At 46.1% G+C, this 14622-nt stretch overlaps 2 protein-coding genes across 3 annotated transcripts in view; one reads left to right on the forward strand and one right to left on the reverse strand.

Moving 5' to 3' along the window:
* The window catches only part of LOC110069879 (uncharacterized), a 46309-nt gene that overhangs the window by 17508 nt on the left and 14179 nt on the right, over positions 1 to 14622 (reverse strand). Inside the window, exon 8 of the mRNA XM_078388201.1 lies at positions 11315 to 13198. Coding sequence (XP_078244327.1) covers positions 11315 to 13198 — 1884 coding nt within the window. The remainder of the gene's footprint in view (positions 1 to 11314; positions 13199 to 14622) is intronic.
* On the forward strand, positions 1153 to 6510 carry LOC140703964 (uncharacterized). 2 transcript variants are annotated; one of them, XM_072988203.2, is made up of 2 exons: positions 1153 to 1254; positions 4034 to 6510. In XM_072988203.2, the coding sequence occupies exon 2, from the start codon at positions 4400 to 4402 to the stop codon at positions 5237 to 5239; it is 840 nt and encodes a 279-aa protein (XP_072844304.1). In that variant the 5' UTR covers positions 1153 to 1254; positions 4034 to 4399; the 3' UTR covers positions 5240 to 6510. The 2 variants fall into 2 exon arrangements, with proteins under 2 accessions (XP_072844304.1, XP_072844305.1); XM_072988204.2 differs by having other exon boundaries at positions 1222 to 1269.

Genomic DNA, 14622 nt, shown 5'->3' on the forward strand with positions numbered 1-14622 from the left:
TAAATGGATGACACTGTATTGTGGGCAGAAAGACGCAATGACGTAAAATGGCTCCTGGTGAAAGAAAGAAGAAAGCGCAAAAGCAGGATTGCAGTTGAATACCCAGAAGGCAAAAGTCACAACTACTGAAGAATTACATGACTTAAATCTTGACAATTAGGAAATTTCAAATGATTAAAAGTTTTCTATACCTCGGTTCAGTACTCAGTCCAAGTTGGGCCTGCAATGAGGAAAGCAGAAGAATACGAAGTCTCCGAAGGGCAGAAGGAAAAGATGAGAAAGGATCCTCGTCTAGGGAGGAGACACATGTGGGGTTGCCTCCCCACCACTGCCAGCTGTCAATCAGGAAAGCCTCTGATCGGGGAGAGAAAAAGCCTTATCAGCAAAAGGAGGGATCATGTGGGCTGACAGTGTTGCAGAGGCACTGTATGAGAAAGAGAAGAAGACAGAGAGGGCTGGATTTTTTTTTTTTTTAAAGGCCAGAACAGAAGTGCCGTCTCCTGAAATGTTGTCCATCCGGAAACCAGGAAGACGTGCTGTGAGTTTTATTTAATAATTAAATGTAAAAACAATAAGGTCAGTTTAGAAACAGTAGTAAAATACGTAATAATAAGCGAGGCCTTTCCCTGTCTCCCACCACCTTCACAGGCGCATCTGGTGGGAAACACGGGAGAGGGGCCTCCTCTGTGGCTGCCCCCAGAGACTTTGGAACTCCCTCCCACTGGAGGCCAGGCTGGCCCTCTCTTGGCTCTCCTTCAGCAAGTGGACAAATTCCGGAGGCTTTCGCTGGTGCTTCCCAACCATCAGATTTGGCTGTGTGGCAGCTGCAGTGGCATACCTGACTTCACCCTAGTTGAAACCTCCTGCCTCTCATGTCCCCCCTGGCTCCCCAGGACTGGGACCAACTCAATCTGGGCCAGCTTGGGCTAGACTAGGAACCCCATTTCTTGCCCAGGCTGTTGCTCCCCACCTTTCCCCCTTCCTTTTCTTCCTCCATCCCACTGTGTACCCCTTTTGAAGTGCAATCAATGGGGATGGATGGTTTGCATGCAAAAAGGAGGGGCCCCCCATCTGCAGCTCAGTCTTGCAAGGGTTACAAGAATGGAGCTTCGGTTCCTAGAGAGGCTGTAAGGCAAGCGCTCTTGGGGGTCCCCAGGGAAGCCTTCACCCCCCCTATATTGCAGGAGAGGAAGGAAAGGGGCTTCCTAATAGGGGGGAGCAGGAGCTAATGCATGGAGGAAGCAGCGGAAAGAGGTAGAGCAGAAACAGGTGTGATGTGGGTAGATGAGAGACACCAAAATTATGCCTTTTCTAGGTGGGATGTGTGTGTCTTGTGCCTTTTGATGCCTGCCTGCCTGCCGTTTGATGGAGAGAAGCTGCCTTTGAGATTCCTAGAGTTGAAAAAAAAAAGTAGCTGTCTTAATCTCTCTTTCTCTCACTCATTCATCAACATGAGGGAAAAATTAACAAAGAAGATCTCATTAGTTAAAGGGGCTCAACAGAATTGTATTCTGGCCTTTCATTCATTCATTCATTCATTCATTCATTCATTCATTCATTTCAAATACATATACAGTGGTGCCTCGCTAGACGATGATAATTCATTCCAATGAAATCGCTGTTTAGCAAAATCATTGTCTAGCGAAAAGCATTTCCCCATTGGAATGCATTGAAACCTGTTTAATGCATTCCAACGGGGAAGAATCGACGTTGTCTATTGAAGATCAGCCATAGGAAATCCGCTTTGCAAACTGTTTAAATTGCTGTCTTGCAAAGCTTCAGTCCCGAAAACACCTGTTTTGCGAGCACAGAGGGAGCTGTCAAGATCATCATCTAGTGAAAATCGGTTTGCGAAGCATGGACCAAACATTGCCCAGCGAAATTCCCCCCTAGGAACCACTGTTTTGCGAATTGCTAGAGCGATTGCAAAAAGCCAATGTCTAGCGGAAAAACTGTCATGTGGGGTAACTGTCTAGCGAGGCACCACTGTATTGTATACCACCTGATTCATGCTAGGAACTTTGACTGTGTTTTTAGTATTGCTTATGTTTACCAGAGTGCTATTTATTTGTTCTTTTTGATATCTGCATACTCATTGATTTTAGTTTTAAATATTGTCTGTCAATGGTGTAAGTCGCCTTGGGTCCTTTTGAAGGAGAAAGGAGGGGTAAAAAAAAATTACAAACATACATACTCTGGCCGGTTTACAAACAGAGAGAATACAAAGAATGTAACAAAACAAAAAAAACAAAATATCAATCAAAATTGATTTTAAAAATTGCCACTATATGTAAGATAAAGACCAAGCTAAACTAAACCAAACAAGGGCAAGACAGGTGGCATAAACATAACAGATCCCGAAAGGGGGGGAGGATATCCTTCGGTTTCTGTAAACAGTCTTGTCTTGAGCTTCCTCTCGAAAGGTGGAAAGGAAGTTCTGCCGGGAGGGCACCACAGCGAAGAAGGCCCTGTTTCTTCCTGGCCTCTCTCATTTCTCTTTGACATCTATGGAAGTGATACCGTTTCAAGATTTCCGTGCGCCAGAGTCCTTGGACAGAACAGGGAACATCCTGTTACATGCAGGTGGCACAGGCGGCTGGCAAAGTAGGGAGCCTGCGGTTAGGAAGATGATTTAATACTAGCTTCAAAAGGCCGAATATAAGTGGGGTTTTTTTTTGTTTGATTGAAAGTAATAGAAGACAGGCGTTTCTAGTAATAATCTAGTCATTGTTTTCTACCAATCATGGTAATCTGTTATGATGATGAGGATGATCTTAGAACTGCAGAGCTGGAAGGGATCCTATGGGTCATTGAGTCTCTTAAAGGTAAAGGTAAAGGTTCCCCTTGACAATTTTTGTCCAGTCGTGTTCGACTCTAGGGGGCGGTGCTCATCCCCATTTCCAAGCCATAGAGCCAGCGTTTTGTCCGAAGACAATCTTCCGTGGTCACATGGCCAGTGCGACTTAGACACGGAACGCTGTTACCTTCCCACCGAGGTGGTCCCTATTTATCTACTCGCATTTGCATGCTTTCGAACCGCTAGGTTGGCGGGAGCTGGGACAAGTGACGGGCGCTCACTCCGTCATGTGGATTCGATCTTACGACTGCTTGGTCTTCTGACCCTGCAGCACAGGCTTCTGTGCCACCACGTCCCTTTATTGAGTCTCTTATCTCCTTGGATATTTATCTCCATTTCTTGATCTTATATCAACTTTTCTCCTGATAAGATTTACTGTAATTAGTTAATTAATTAGTTAAAGTCATAGAGTGTTGCCCTTTTTGTGCTTAACATGGTTAAGGGAAGAAAGAAAAAAACTCCCCCCTTCCCCGCAAAGAGCCTTCTATGAACCCTTAATGCTTTTGGGCTTTGATTGGATCACCACATTTTATTTTATATTTTATTTCCCACTGCAGCTCAGCAGGAGAAAGACACTGAGCAGAGAGATCCTGCTTTGAGCAGGGATTTGGATTTTATGAGGGATGTGTTGGCGCTGAGGGCTAAACCGCAGAAGCCAGCAGTCGTAAGATTGAATCCACACGACGGAGTGAGCTCCTGTTGCTTTGTCCCAGCTCCTTGCCAACCTAGCAGTTCGAAAGCATGCAAATGTGAGTGGATAAATAGGTACCACCACGGTGGGGAGGTAAAACGGCGTTCCCTAGTCATGCTGGCCACGCGGCAGCGGAAACTGTCTTTGGACAACCACTGGCTCTATGGGATGAGCACTGCCCCCTAGAGTCGGACACGACTGGACTAAAAAAATGTCAAGGGGAATCTTTACCTTTACATTGGACTTGATGGCCTAATAGATTTCTTCCAACTCATTTATTCTGTGATTCTATGTTTCTATGATTTCTGCTTTTGGAAAGTAAGGGAGAATTGGCTAGTGCATGTTATTGGCTGAGACAGTACCGTATTCAGAAGGAATGGTAGGTTTCACCAGAATGTGCAAAAAAAGGAAAAAGGTTTAGACTGGATCACAGATCAGAATCTTATCAAATATTTATGGGGTATTTGTTTCTCTTTTTTTCTCAGTGATGTACTCAGTGGAATGATAAGAAGTATATATTCCTCCAAAACAGCAAAGCATGAAGTTGGAAAAGTGGAGTTCAGAAATCACCGGGGTAAAAAAAAAACCAGATTGAACAGAGGGAATCCTTTGCTTCTCTGGCTACTGATGATCAAGATCTCCTGACCAGCAAGGAAAAACCACAAAGGAAAAATAAGGGGCACGTGTCCTATTTGGGGAAGAATATCCAGCTATGAATTGGAGTTAAACGGAGAACTGCAGAGTTGTCATGAGGTGAGGCGGGGAAAGGCCATATAAATGCATGAAGTGTGGAAAGAGCTTCAGCATCTGGTCTTAATTCACATTTAAAATAAACACAGGAGAAAAGAGGCATGGAATGTGGGGATAGTTGCAGTGTAGACCAGACCCTTAATTCATCTGAAAGAGCTTCGGAGAAATCATACCAGTGCTCGGAATGTGGAAAAAGCTTTGTTCGGAGTGGAAGCCTCCATTCTCACAAAAGAACTCACCGTGGAGAAAAACCTTATAAATGTCTACAATGTGGGAAGCGTTTCCGTGTGAGCAGCACCTTTACTTTGCACGAAAGAACCCATACAGGGGAGAAGCCGTATAAGTGTACGGAGTGTGGAAAGAGCTTCAGCCAGAGTGGAAGCCTGCAGTCCCATGAAAGAACACACACTGGGAAGAAACCACATACGTGTACGGTATGCGGGAAGAGCTTCAGTCAAAGCAGCACGCTTTCTTCACATCAGAGAACTCACACAGGGGAGAAACCCTATAAATGCATGGCGTGTGGGAAGAGCTTCAGTCACAGCGGAAGCCTCTATGCCCATGAAAGAGTCCATACAGGGGAGAAACCCTATAAACCCTATCAATGCATGGAATGTGGGAAGAGCTTCAGGGTGAGCATTCAGTTTACTCGGCATGAAAGAACCCATACAGGGGAAAAGCCCTATCCGTGCCCGGAATGTGGGAAGAGCTTCAGTCGGAACGATCAGCTGACTTCCCACCAAAGAACTCACACAGGGGAGAAACCCTATAAATGCATGGAATGTGGGAAGAGATTTGCTGCGAGCAGTCAACTGAGAGTCCATCAAAGAACTCACACAGGGGAGAAGCCGTACAGGTGCAGACAATGTGGCAAGAGGTTCAGTGTGAGCAGCAAACTAAGAGTCCATCAAAGATCCCACACGAGGGGAGAAACGGTGTGAAAAATGTGTGAACGGTGAGAAGAGCTTCAGTGTGAACAATAACCTTACTCAACATGAACGGAGCCATACGGGGGAGAAACCCTATGAATGCTTTCAATGTGGCAAGAGCTTCAGTCGGAGCGGAAGCCTGCATTAAAGAACCCACACAGGAGAAATGATATAAATGCACGGCATTTGGAAAGTCCTTTGGTCACAATGTGGCACATACCGGACACCCAGGAATCGGCATGTCTATATGGCGAATACATACAAGTGTATGCCATGTGAAGAGAGATCCCTTAGGAATGGCTCTCCAGAGAACCCACAGAAGGGAAGAATTCTAAAAATGCACGGAGTGTGTAAAATTTATCGGTGTGTCTTGATGTGTGTGTATGTGTCTAGCTGTCTCGCTATCAAGGCAGGTATTTCATTGAAGCTTGTGCTATAAGAATGTAAGAACCTCTGTCTTAATATAATAATACAGTGGTACCTCGCATAACGAGCGCACCGTTTAAGGATGAATCCGCATTGCGATGTGGATTTCCCCATCGCTAATGTGAGGGCATGCTCGCATTGCGATGGGGGAACAGCTGTTCGGCGGTTCTAAAATGGCCGCTGGTACACCCAAAATGGCCGCCAGCACACTCAAAATGGCCACCAGTACACTAAAAATGGCCGCTGGTACACCCAAAATGGCCGCCAGAACATGGGGAAACATCGGAGAACGGTGAGTTTTGGGCCCACTTGGGTGCTTGGCCCAATGGGTTTCCCCGTTCTACTTAACGATGTTTCCCCATAGCGAAGGTTAATCCGGAACGGATTAACCTCGCTATGCGGGGCACCACTGTATTAACATGAATGTTAATTAGAGTGGCTTTTTTACAGGTGCTAATGAACTTTTCCCACTTCAGGTGTGTGAATTATCCCCAGGCAGAGTTTCTTGCTGCATCACTTCATCAACGTTCGGATGGTACAGTATTGGCCTTTTCTGCCGACAGCTCCATTTTTTTTCAATATATTTTCAATGCTTATCTCCTTATATGTGTGTGTCTCGCCTTCTTTTTTCACTTTGGAGTGTGGGACACCAGGTGGCACTTTGTCCACATTGGGAATTTACTGGGAATTGTTACCTATAATGTCCCTATGATTTGATACGGCAGGCGGAGGTGTACTGTATATCCCTTCCATGCATCCTGATGCACCATCAAATACTCTCCCCCTCTCCCATCACAACGATGCTTTCACGGCAGCTCCCGCCCACTGCTTTAGTTCCCCCATCCCTGTTCCCTGCGCACCAGCCACTCATGTCTACAATACTGGGACAGGCCTCTGCACATCTCTCCCTTTTACATGAACACTGCACAGCAAACGTAGTGGGAAGGACCCCGGTTTATACTGGACCATACATGGACCCTGTGCCTGCCCATTTTCCACTGTCTGTCACTGACAGCTGCAGCACAATACAGGGGTGCCTCGCTTAACGATTGCCTCATTAAACGACAAAAACGCTATACGATAACTGTTTTGTGATTGCTTTTGCGATTGCAAAACGATGTTTTAATAGGCAAAATCCGCTTTGTGACGATCGGTTTCCTGCTTCAGGAACTGAATCTTCGCATTACGACATTTTTAAAACAGCTGATCAGCGGCTTCAAAATGACCGCCCGCTGTGTAAAATGGCTCCCTACTGTGTTTTTGGACAGATTCCTCGCTATACATGCACCGAAAATGGAGGATCTTCACTGGACGGTGAGTTTTTCAGCCCATTGGAACACATTGAACGGGTTTTCAATGTGTTTCAATGGGATTTTTTATTTTGCTTAATGAAGATTTCGCTCTACAGCGATTTCACTGGAATGGATTATCCTCATTAAGGGAGGCACCACTGTGTGGGGGTCAGACTAGATGCCCCCTTGGAAATTCAGGTAACGTCTCCATTTCAGAGCCCCAGAGAGGCTCTGTCCCTCATCCTTGGACTGGACAGAATATGAAGTGATGGTGGCACAGGTAACAATTCAAGAGGTAGTTCAATTCAATGAACCCCAGCATGTAGGCTCTTTCTTGGGAGTCCCAGATTGCAGCCGTGTCCAGTTCGGCTTTCAACCAGCTTAGGCTAATTGCCCAACTTCACCCCTATCTAGACGAGGACTCTCTCAGGACTTTCGTGCTGGCCCTGGTCATGTCTCGGATTGACTACTGCAATGCTCTCTACATGGGGCTTCCCTTGAGCACGATCCAGAGACTTCAGTGGGTCCAGAATGCGGCAGCCATTGGGTGCAAGTAAAACTGACCGCATCTCAGGCCAGGTTCAAAGTTTTGAAATATACAAAAAGCCCTCCACAGTTTGGGCCCATGTTATTTGTTGGGTGTGTCTTTCCTTAATGTCACCGCCTGACCCACAAGGTCATCCCAGTCGAGGCTGCTCTGGGCGGCCACCCCAAGGAAGCCCCATAAATTCTCTACAAGAGGCAGGGCCTTCTTCGTGGTGGCTCCAAATTTATGGAACCAGCTTCCAGAGCCATCTAGCTCCCTCCCTGTTTAAATCGAGGAAGCAATTAAAGATGTTGCTTTTCAGGGATGCTTCCCACACTGACCCTAGCGGACCACCTTCCCCCACCTTTTCCTCCACCCACTCTGGGTTTATATAGGATTCATCTGTGCCATCTGTTTTTAGTATTATTGTTTTTGCCTTCAAAGTTCGTAATCTTTATTTTTGTTCTCATGATACATGCACGTAACTGCTCAAGTAGTGCCTCAGCACTAGTGGGAGCAGGATGCAAATTAAATATATATATATTTGGAAAGAGTAACCCTGGTCTAGGGAGTATGGATCATATGTAGCAGACGTCAGGAAATGGCCCAAGATAGGGATCTGTAAGGGGGTAGGAGAGGACAGGTTTGGCCCCAGGCTGTCCAGGCCACAACAATACCCAAACAGCAAATTCAGTAGCAGGTCACCTGGATGTCGTTGCCGACAAGTGAGATCTGTTGTGACTCTGCTAAATTATGAATATGACTTCTGTGCTGATTTGAAGGTAGAGGGGTGGAAAGCCGGTAGACGCTGGCATCCTTCTTAAAAAGTGATGTACAGAAGTGGACAGAATACTCTCGAGGAGGCCTAATGAGTGCTGAATAGAGGGAAACTAGTACCTTACAGCAGTGGCCCCCAACCTTTTAGGGACCGCAGACCGGCTAAGCCTCCGAGGAAGGTGGGGCCCCCTCGCATGTGCGCGCAAGCTCTCAGACGCATGTGCAAAGTGGTGGGGAAGCACCCGCCCACCCACATGAGCGCTCCCCTACCCCTTCGCACATGCTCAGGGGTCTCTGCACACCCCTTCGTGCGGGGACTCGGGAGCATGCGTGAAGGGGTGGGGGAGCACTCACGCCAGCGCTGGCACGCATGCACGTGCACAAAGCAGCTGTGGGGAGGGGACTGCGTGCTGGTGGGGCAGGAGGTCTGTCTTTGCGGCCCGGTCTGACTCAGGCCACGGACCGGCATGGGGCCACGGACCAGGGTTGACAACCTTTGCCTTACAGGATCTGGAGACCTTGTGCTGTCTCTCTCTCTCTCTCTCTCTCTCTCTCTCTCTCTCTCTGTGTTTCCACATGCCAGCATCTTACTGATCCCCCAAAACTCCTCTTAGTCTCCCCATGACCAGGTCACTGGCTTCCTTTGGGCTTCCCTTGTCTGTGGTGCTCCTTGCCTTGCTGGATGGAGGGTGCTGGCAGGAGGACCTCCTTGGGTAGAACTGGTTGAGCCAGGCGACAACGACACAATGGTCAGGCAGCATCTCGTCGTCCTTCCTGCCAGGCCAGTTGTGTGATGTCACCGAACCCTCTGCCACAGCTTGTCCACAGATTTTCCAGGGTGCCTTCCCTTGGCCAGTCTGATTGATGCCTCTTGTCATGGCAGGGTTGCTGCGAGACCAACCACATTTTAAAAACACTTAACTGGGTGTTTTTAAAAACCAGCTAAAAACTTGGCTATTCAAGCAGGCCTTCCCTCCAGCCAATTAAGTCTTTCTTATTTTTCTCCCCTTTAATGCCATGCTATCTTGGTAATCTTTATTCCATGAAAGCTTGTGCTGATTTTTTTTTAAGCGGTCTAATAAAAGTATCACCTTCTCCTACATTTGTATTTTTAGGAAAAAAAATATTAGTAATAACTTTCCCTTCTCGCCCTGTCAGATCCTCCTCTTGCACACGTGACTTTTGAACATCAGAACAGAGGCGAACTGTTAACACTCTAGATAATAGAGATGGTGTTGTAAACACTGAGGCTATTAAACTAATAAAATTATCCATGGGCGAATAAATGAACATTTCCATCTCACAAGCAAGAACAAAATCACATATTTTCCACTGGTTTCAGTCTTAAAAATTGACTTAAGTTCCAAAGAGCCCTAGAGGAGGAAAAAAAAAAAAGCTCTGTAAAGGAATGTTCCAAAACGGTTTGGTAAGAAACGCCTTGTATTTAGAAACAACAGGAGATCTAAAATTCATAGAAGAAGGAAAACGGAGTTGTTGTACAGTATCTGCTCGCTGAAAAGAAGAAGAAAGCAGCACAAAAAAGCATGGGAACCACCAGCAGATCCCTCATGAAATAAATTGTCATAAATAAATTAAAGATTGCTTAACGTAAGGCAGATCGTAATGTTTGGTCCCGCTTCTCTCCAGTCAACAAATCATCTCGGTCACAATTCTTAAAGGGATGTGCATGTGCCCTGAGAATGATTTATTTTATTATTTATTTATTTATTTATTAAATTTATACCCCACCCATCCAGACCGAAGTCTGCTCTGGGCGGCTATCACGAATGATGAAGGGAACATTTTGGTTACAGGTGGAGAGGAGCACGAACTGCCACGAACCAGGAAAAAAAAAACGACGAATAGGGCTGGTTCGTACTTCAGTTTACAAATCCCGGGGATTCTGTTTTGTCAAAGCAAAACAAAGCTTCCCCACCCCCCAAGCTCTTTGTTTTGCTTCGGCTAACAGCTGAGTAATGGGCGCACAGGCAAAGGCAGCTGACCCACCCGGCCCGCTGTCTCTGACAATTGGGGTCGTGGAGGAGAAAGCAGGACTAAGTGAGGAGGTCATGGGGGGCAGTGGGAGGCTGGGCATTCCGCCCCCTCTGCATGAACCTCCCCAAAAAATGAATTGCAATCCAGTTCATTTTTCAGAGGAGCGTGATGGTTCATGCGTCGCCACGAACCACCGGCTTTCCTGTTCGTGCTTATCTCTAGTTTCAAGGAAATAATGGAATGAAAGTTACGACTTGTGTTATGTTATGCTGAGCAATAGAGTTTCAGTCAGTGATTCTGAAGTATTTTGGGTACTTGATCATCCGGCTGTGGGTGATCCCACAGTTTTTCACAATATTCCCAATGATGCCTAGGGCCGCTATTTTTCTAAAATCCTTGTGGAATCTAGAGCTTGGTTAATGGGAAAAAAATAGCCATGGATGGAAACCATCTGGGCCAGTCACCCAGTGTGAAGTAAAAACAGTTTGGGACTTCTTGTGTGTCTTTTCCAAGGGCCCCAAAGAACAAAGAACAAAACCTTAGCACCCTTGGGACTCCAGCAGATCTTGTCCCTCCTGTCAAGGCATGAGGGTTGCCCAGCTACTGAGCATTTCTCCACCTGCCATGGATTTATAGAGAGCTAAAGTATGCATTTGGATGCTTGAACAAAGCATTTCCAGCAGCCAAGTCTTTCGCTTGTGATGAGTATCCTCTTCTCTGTGAACTCTACAATGTGTCAAAAGATGGGCTCACCAAGGAAAACATTTCCCATGATCCAGGCTTTTCCACACCTCCTGTCCTGTGCTGGCCTTTTGAGTCCTTCCTATGGTTTGGATGTAAAAGCAAACCATTTTACTCCAGGCCCTTCAAAGTATTCTTTCATCTGTGGATCTTCGGCTGTCTCAAACCTTCTGCTTGCAACCAGAACACGTGAGAGCTCTCTGATGCATCCAAAGCGTGAAATGGCAAGAAAAGTTCTTCCCATACGCTTGGCATGTAGGCAATTTCTCTCCTGTGTGCTTCAGAAGACTTAAAACCCACGAAAATATTTCCCAGGCTCTGGATATTTCTGCGGTTTGTCTCCTGCATGGACATTCTGATGCGTCACGAGATGTGAATTCTGAGCAAAACATCTCCCACACTTCTGGCATCTGTAGGGTTTCTCTCCTGTGTGAACTCTCTGGTGCTTTGCAAGGTTCGAATTGTGAGCAAAACATTTCCCACACTGTTGGCATTTGTACGGTTTCTCTCCTGTGTGGACTCTCTCATGCTTCAAAAGGGATGAAGTACAAGCAAAACCCTTTCCACATTGCTGGCATTTGTACGGTTTTTCTCCTGTGTGCACTCTGTAATGAGCCACAAGGTCTGAATTGTGGGAGAAACACTTCCCACAGTCCTGGCACTTGTATGGTTTTACACCTGTGTGGATTCTCTGATGAGCCACAAGCTCGGACTTCCGAAGAAGACTTTTCCCACACTCCTGGCATTTGTAGGGTTTCTCTCCTGTATGGATTTTCTGGTGGATCAGAAAGTGTGAACTGTGAGCAAAACATCTCCCACATTCATGGCACTTGTACGGTTTCTCTCCTGTGTGGACTCTCTCATGTTTCAAAAGTGAAGAACTGCAACTGAAGCATTTCCCACACTCCTCACATTTGTACGGTTTTTCTCCTGTGTGGTACCTGTGATGAGAGACAAGGTTGGATCGGCGAGCAAAACATTCCCCACACTCCTGGCATTTGTACGGCTTCTCTCCTGTGTGGACTCTCTGATGAGTCACAAAGTGTGAATTGTGAGCAAAACATTTTCCACACTCCTGGCATTTGTACGGCTTCTCTCCTGTATGGACTCTCTGATGAATCCGAAGACCTGACCTCCGAAGGAAACATTTTCCACATTCCTGGCATTTGTAGGGTTTCTCTCCTGTGTGGATTCTCTGGTGGATCAGAACACTTGAACTGTCTGCAAAACACTGCCCACACTCCAGGCATTTGTATGGCTTTTCCCCAGTGTGGACTCTCTCGTGCTTCAAAAGTGCTGAACTGGAAACAAAACATTTCCCACACTCCTGGCACTTGTACGGCTTCTCTCCTGAGTGGACTCTCTGATGAGTCACAAGGCCTGATTTGCGAAGGAAACACTTCCCACATTCCTGGCATTCATGTGGTTTCTCTCCTGTGTGGATTCTGTGATGCGTCACAAGGTGTGAACTGTGAGCAAAACATTTCCCGCACTCTTGGCATTTGTAGGGTTTATCTCCTGTGTGGATTCTCTCGTGCCTCAAGAGAAGTGAACTGTAGGCAAAACATTTCCCACATTCATGGCATTTGTATGGCATCTCTCCTGCGTGGAACCTCTCGTGAGTCACAAGATTGGACCTGTAAGCAAAGTACTTCCCACACACCTGGCATTGGTACGGCTTCTCTCCTGTGTGGACTCTCTGATGAATCACAAGGGCTGCCTTGCGAACAAAACATTTCCCACACTCCTGGCATTGGTACGGTTTCTCCACTGTGTGAACTTTATGAGAATCCATAGGCTGAGAATTGTAAGCAAAACATTTCATATAGTCTTGGCATCTGTATAGTTTCTCTGCTGCGTGGACTTTCTGGTAAATCAGTTGCTTTGAATTCTGAGAGAAACATTTTCCCCGCTCCTGGCATTGGTAGGTTTTCTCTCCTATGTGGCCTCTCTGGTAGCTCACAAGGTGTGAGTTGCAATGTGGATGTTCTACTGACCATTCACATCTAAGGAAATTTCTCCCACTGTGGACCCTTTTATGAAACAGAAGCATTTTCTTTGAGGCAAAATATTTCCAGCAGATGGTACATCGGTAGGATAACTTTCTAGTATGACATTTCCCTTCTGATGGGGTTCTTTGATGTTTTGGAAAGCCCAGTTTATGTGCAACATACTTCCCAATCTTGAGCCAGGCACTTCTTTTGTGCTTGCTGCCTGTTAGGGGAAAAAGTGTGGAGAAAATAGACATTTAGTGGACTTTTGTCACTGTTTTGTTAACATTTGCATTTCTATTTCTAGTATTCCTTAGGGGACTACGGTTATCTGGAGACAGCTGAAATTTAAAATATAGTAGGATCTCCAAATCCACAGAATCAGTACCGTTTCACTTATCCGCAATCTGAAAATATTAAAAATATTAAAAGAAAAAAGAACTAGAAATACAGTGGTGCCTCGCTTGACGAGGATAATTCGTTCCGTTGAAATCGCTGTTAAGCGAAATCCTCATTAAGCGAAATTTAAAAAACCATTGAAATACATTGAAAACTGGTTCAATGCATTCCAATGGGTGAAATACCTGCTCATTTTGTGAAGATCCTCCATAGGGCGGCCATTTTCCAGTGCCTGTAAAGCGAGGAATCCATCCTAAAGCACAGCGGGGAGCCATTTTGCATAGCAGGCAGCCATTTTAGAGCCACCAATCAGCTGTTTTAAAATTGTCATCTAGAGAAAAATCGGTTCCCGAAGCAGGGAACTGATCATTGTTAAGCGATTTTCCCCCATAGGAACATCGTTTTGCAATCGCAATAGCGATCACAAAAACTTAATCGTAAAGCGGTTTCGTCGTTTAACAAGGTAATCGTTAAGCGAGGCACCACTGTGTGTACTTTCATAATTTTCAACAAGAATACAGTGGTGCCTTGCAAGACAAAATTAATCTGTTCCATGATTAATGCCCTCTTGCGAAAATGTCATTTTGCGAAGCAAGTTTTCCCATAGGAATGCGTTCCTATGGGGCGGGGAGTCAGAAAAAAGTCACCTTTTTTGTCTTTGGTGACATTGGCTGTCCACGATAATAGGGATGGCCCATTCTTAGTAAGAGAAAAGTAATTAGGAAAAACTCAGACACAAGTCCCTTCGCGGAGGTGGGACGGTGAACCATATTTCAGTGGGGACCCTCGTCCCCATTCACAGCCTAGTCTGTATACCTTGAAATCAGCCTGGGGGGTGTGCTATCCATTTGTTGGGGGTGAAATTAAAACCATAATTTGAAGAATTAGTACTATGCCCCCTATGCGGCTGCGGACTATTTAGTTTTGCATCCGTGAAAATCAGATTGGCCTGGCTGCCCACCCACGCAGGACCCTTGCCTTCTAACTTGCCAGCTGGCCAAGTCTAAATCGTCTATCCAGGAGAGGGAAGGGAACAGCAGATGTAACCTGTTACATGATGACGGACCTTTACAACAGGGTGGGCAACTTTCAACCCCGAGGCCACTGACAGCCCCCGCCCTGCCCTGTTTTTTGGGGGGGAGGAAGGGGGATCCCCCCTCTGCCTCCTGCTCCTGTGTTGGTGACTCCACTTCAAGGACGGTGAAAAAAGCCACTGGAGTTTTCCGGAAGGGCTGTGCTCCTTGCAGG

The sequence above is a fragment of the Pogona vitticeps genome, chromosome 2 (assembly GCF_051106095.1).
Source record: "Pogona vitticeps strain Pit_001003342236 chromosome 2, PviZW2.1, whole genome shotgun sequence".
NCBI lineage: Eukaryota > Metazoa > Chordata > Lepidosauria > Squamata > Agamidae > Pogona > Pogona vitticeps.

What these genes read in the sequence shown, in the direction of transcription:
- LOC140703964 (XM_072988203.2), top strand. Translation starts at nt 4,400, where the DNA reads ATGGAATGTGGGGATAGTTGCAGTGTAGACCAGACCCTTAATTCATCT.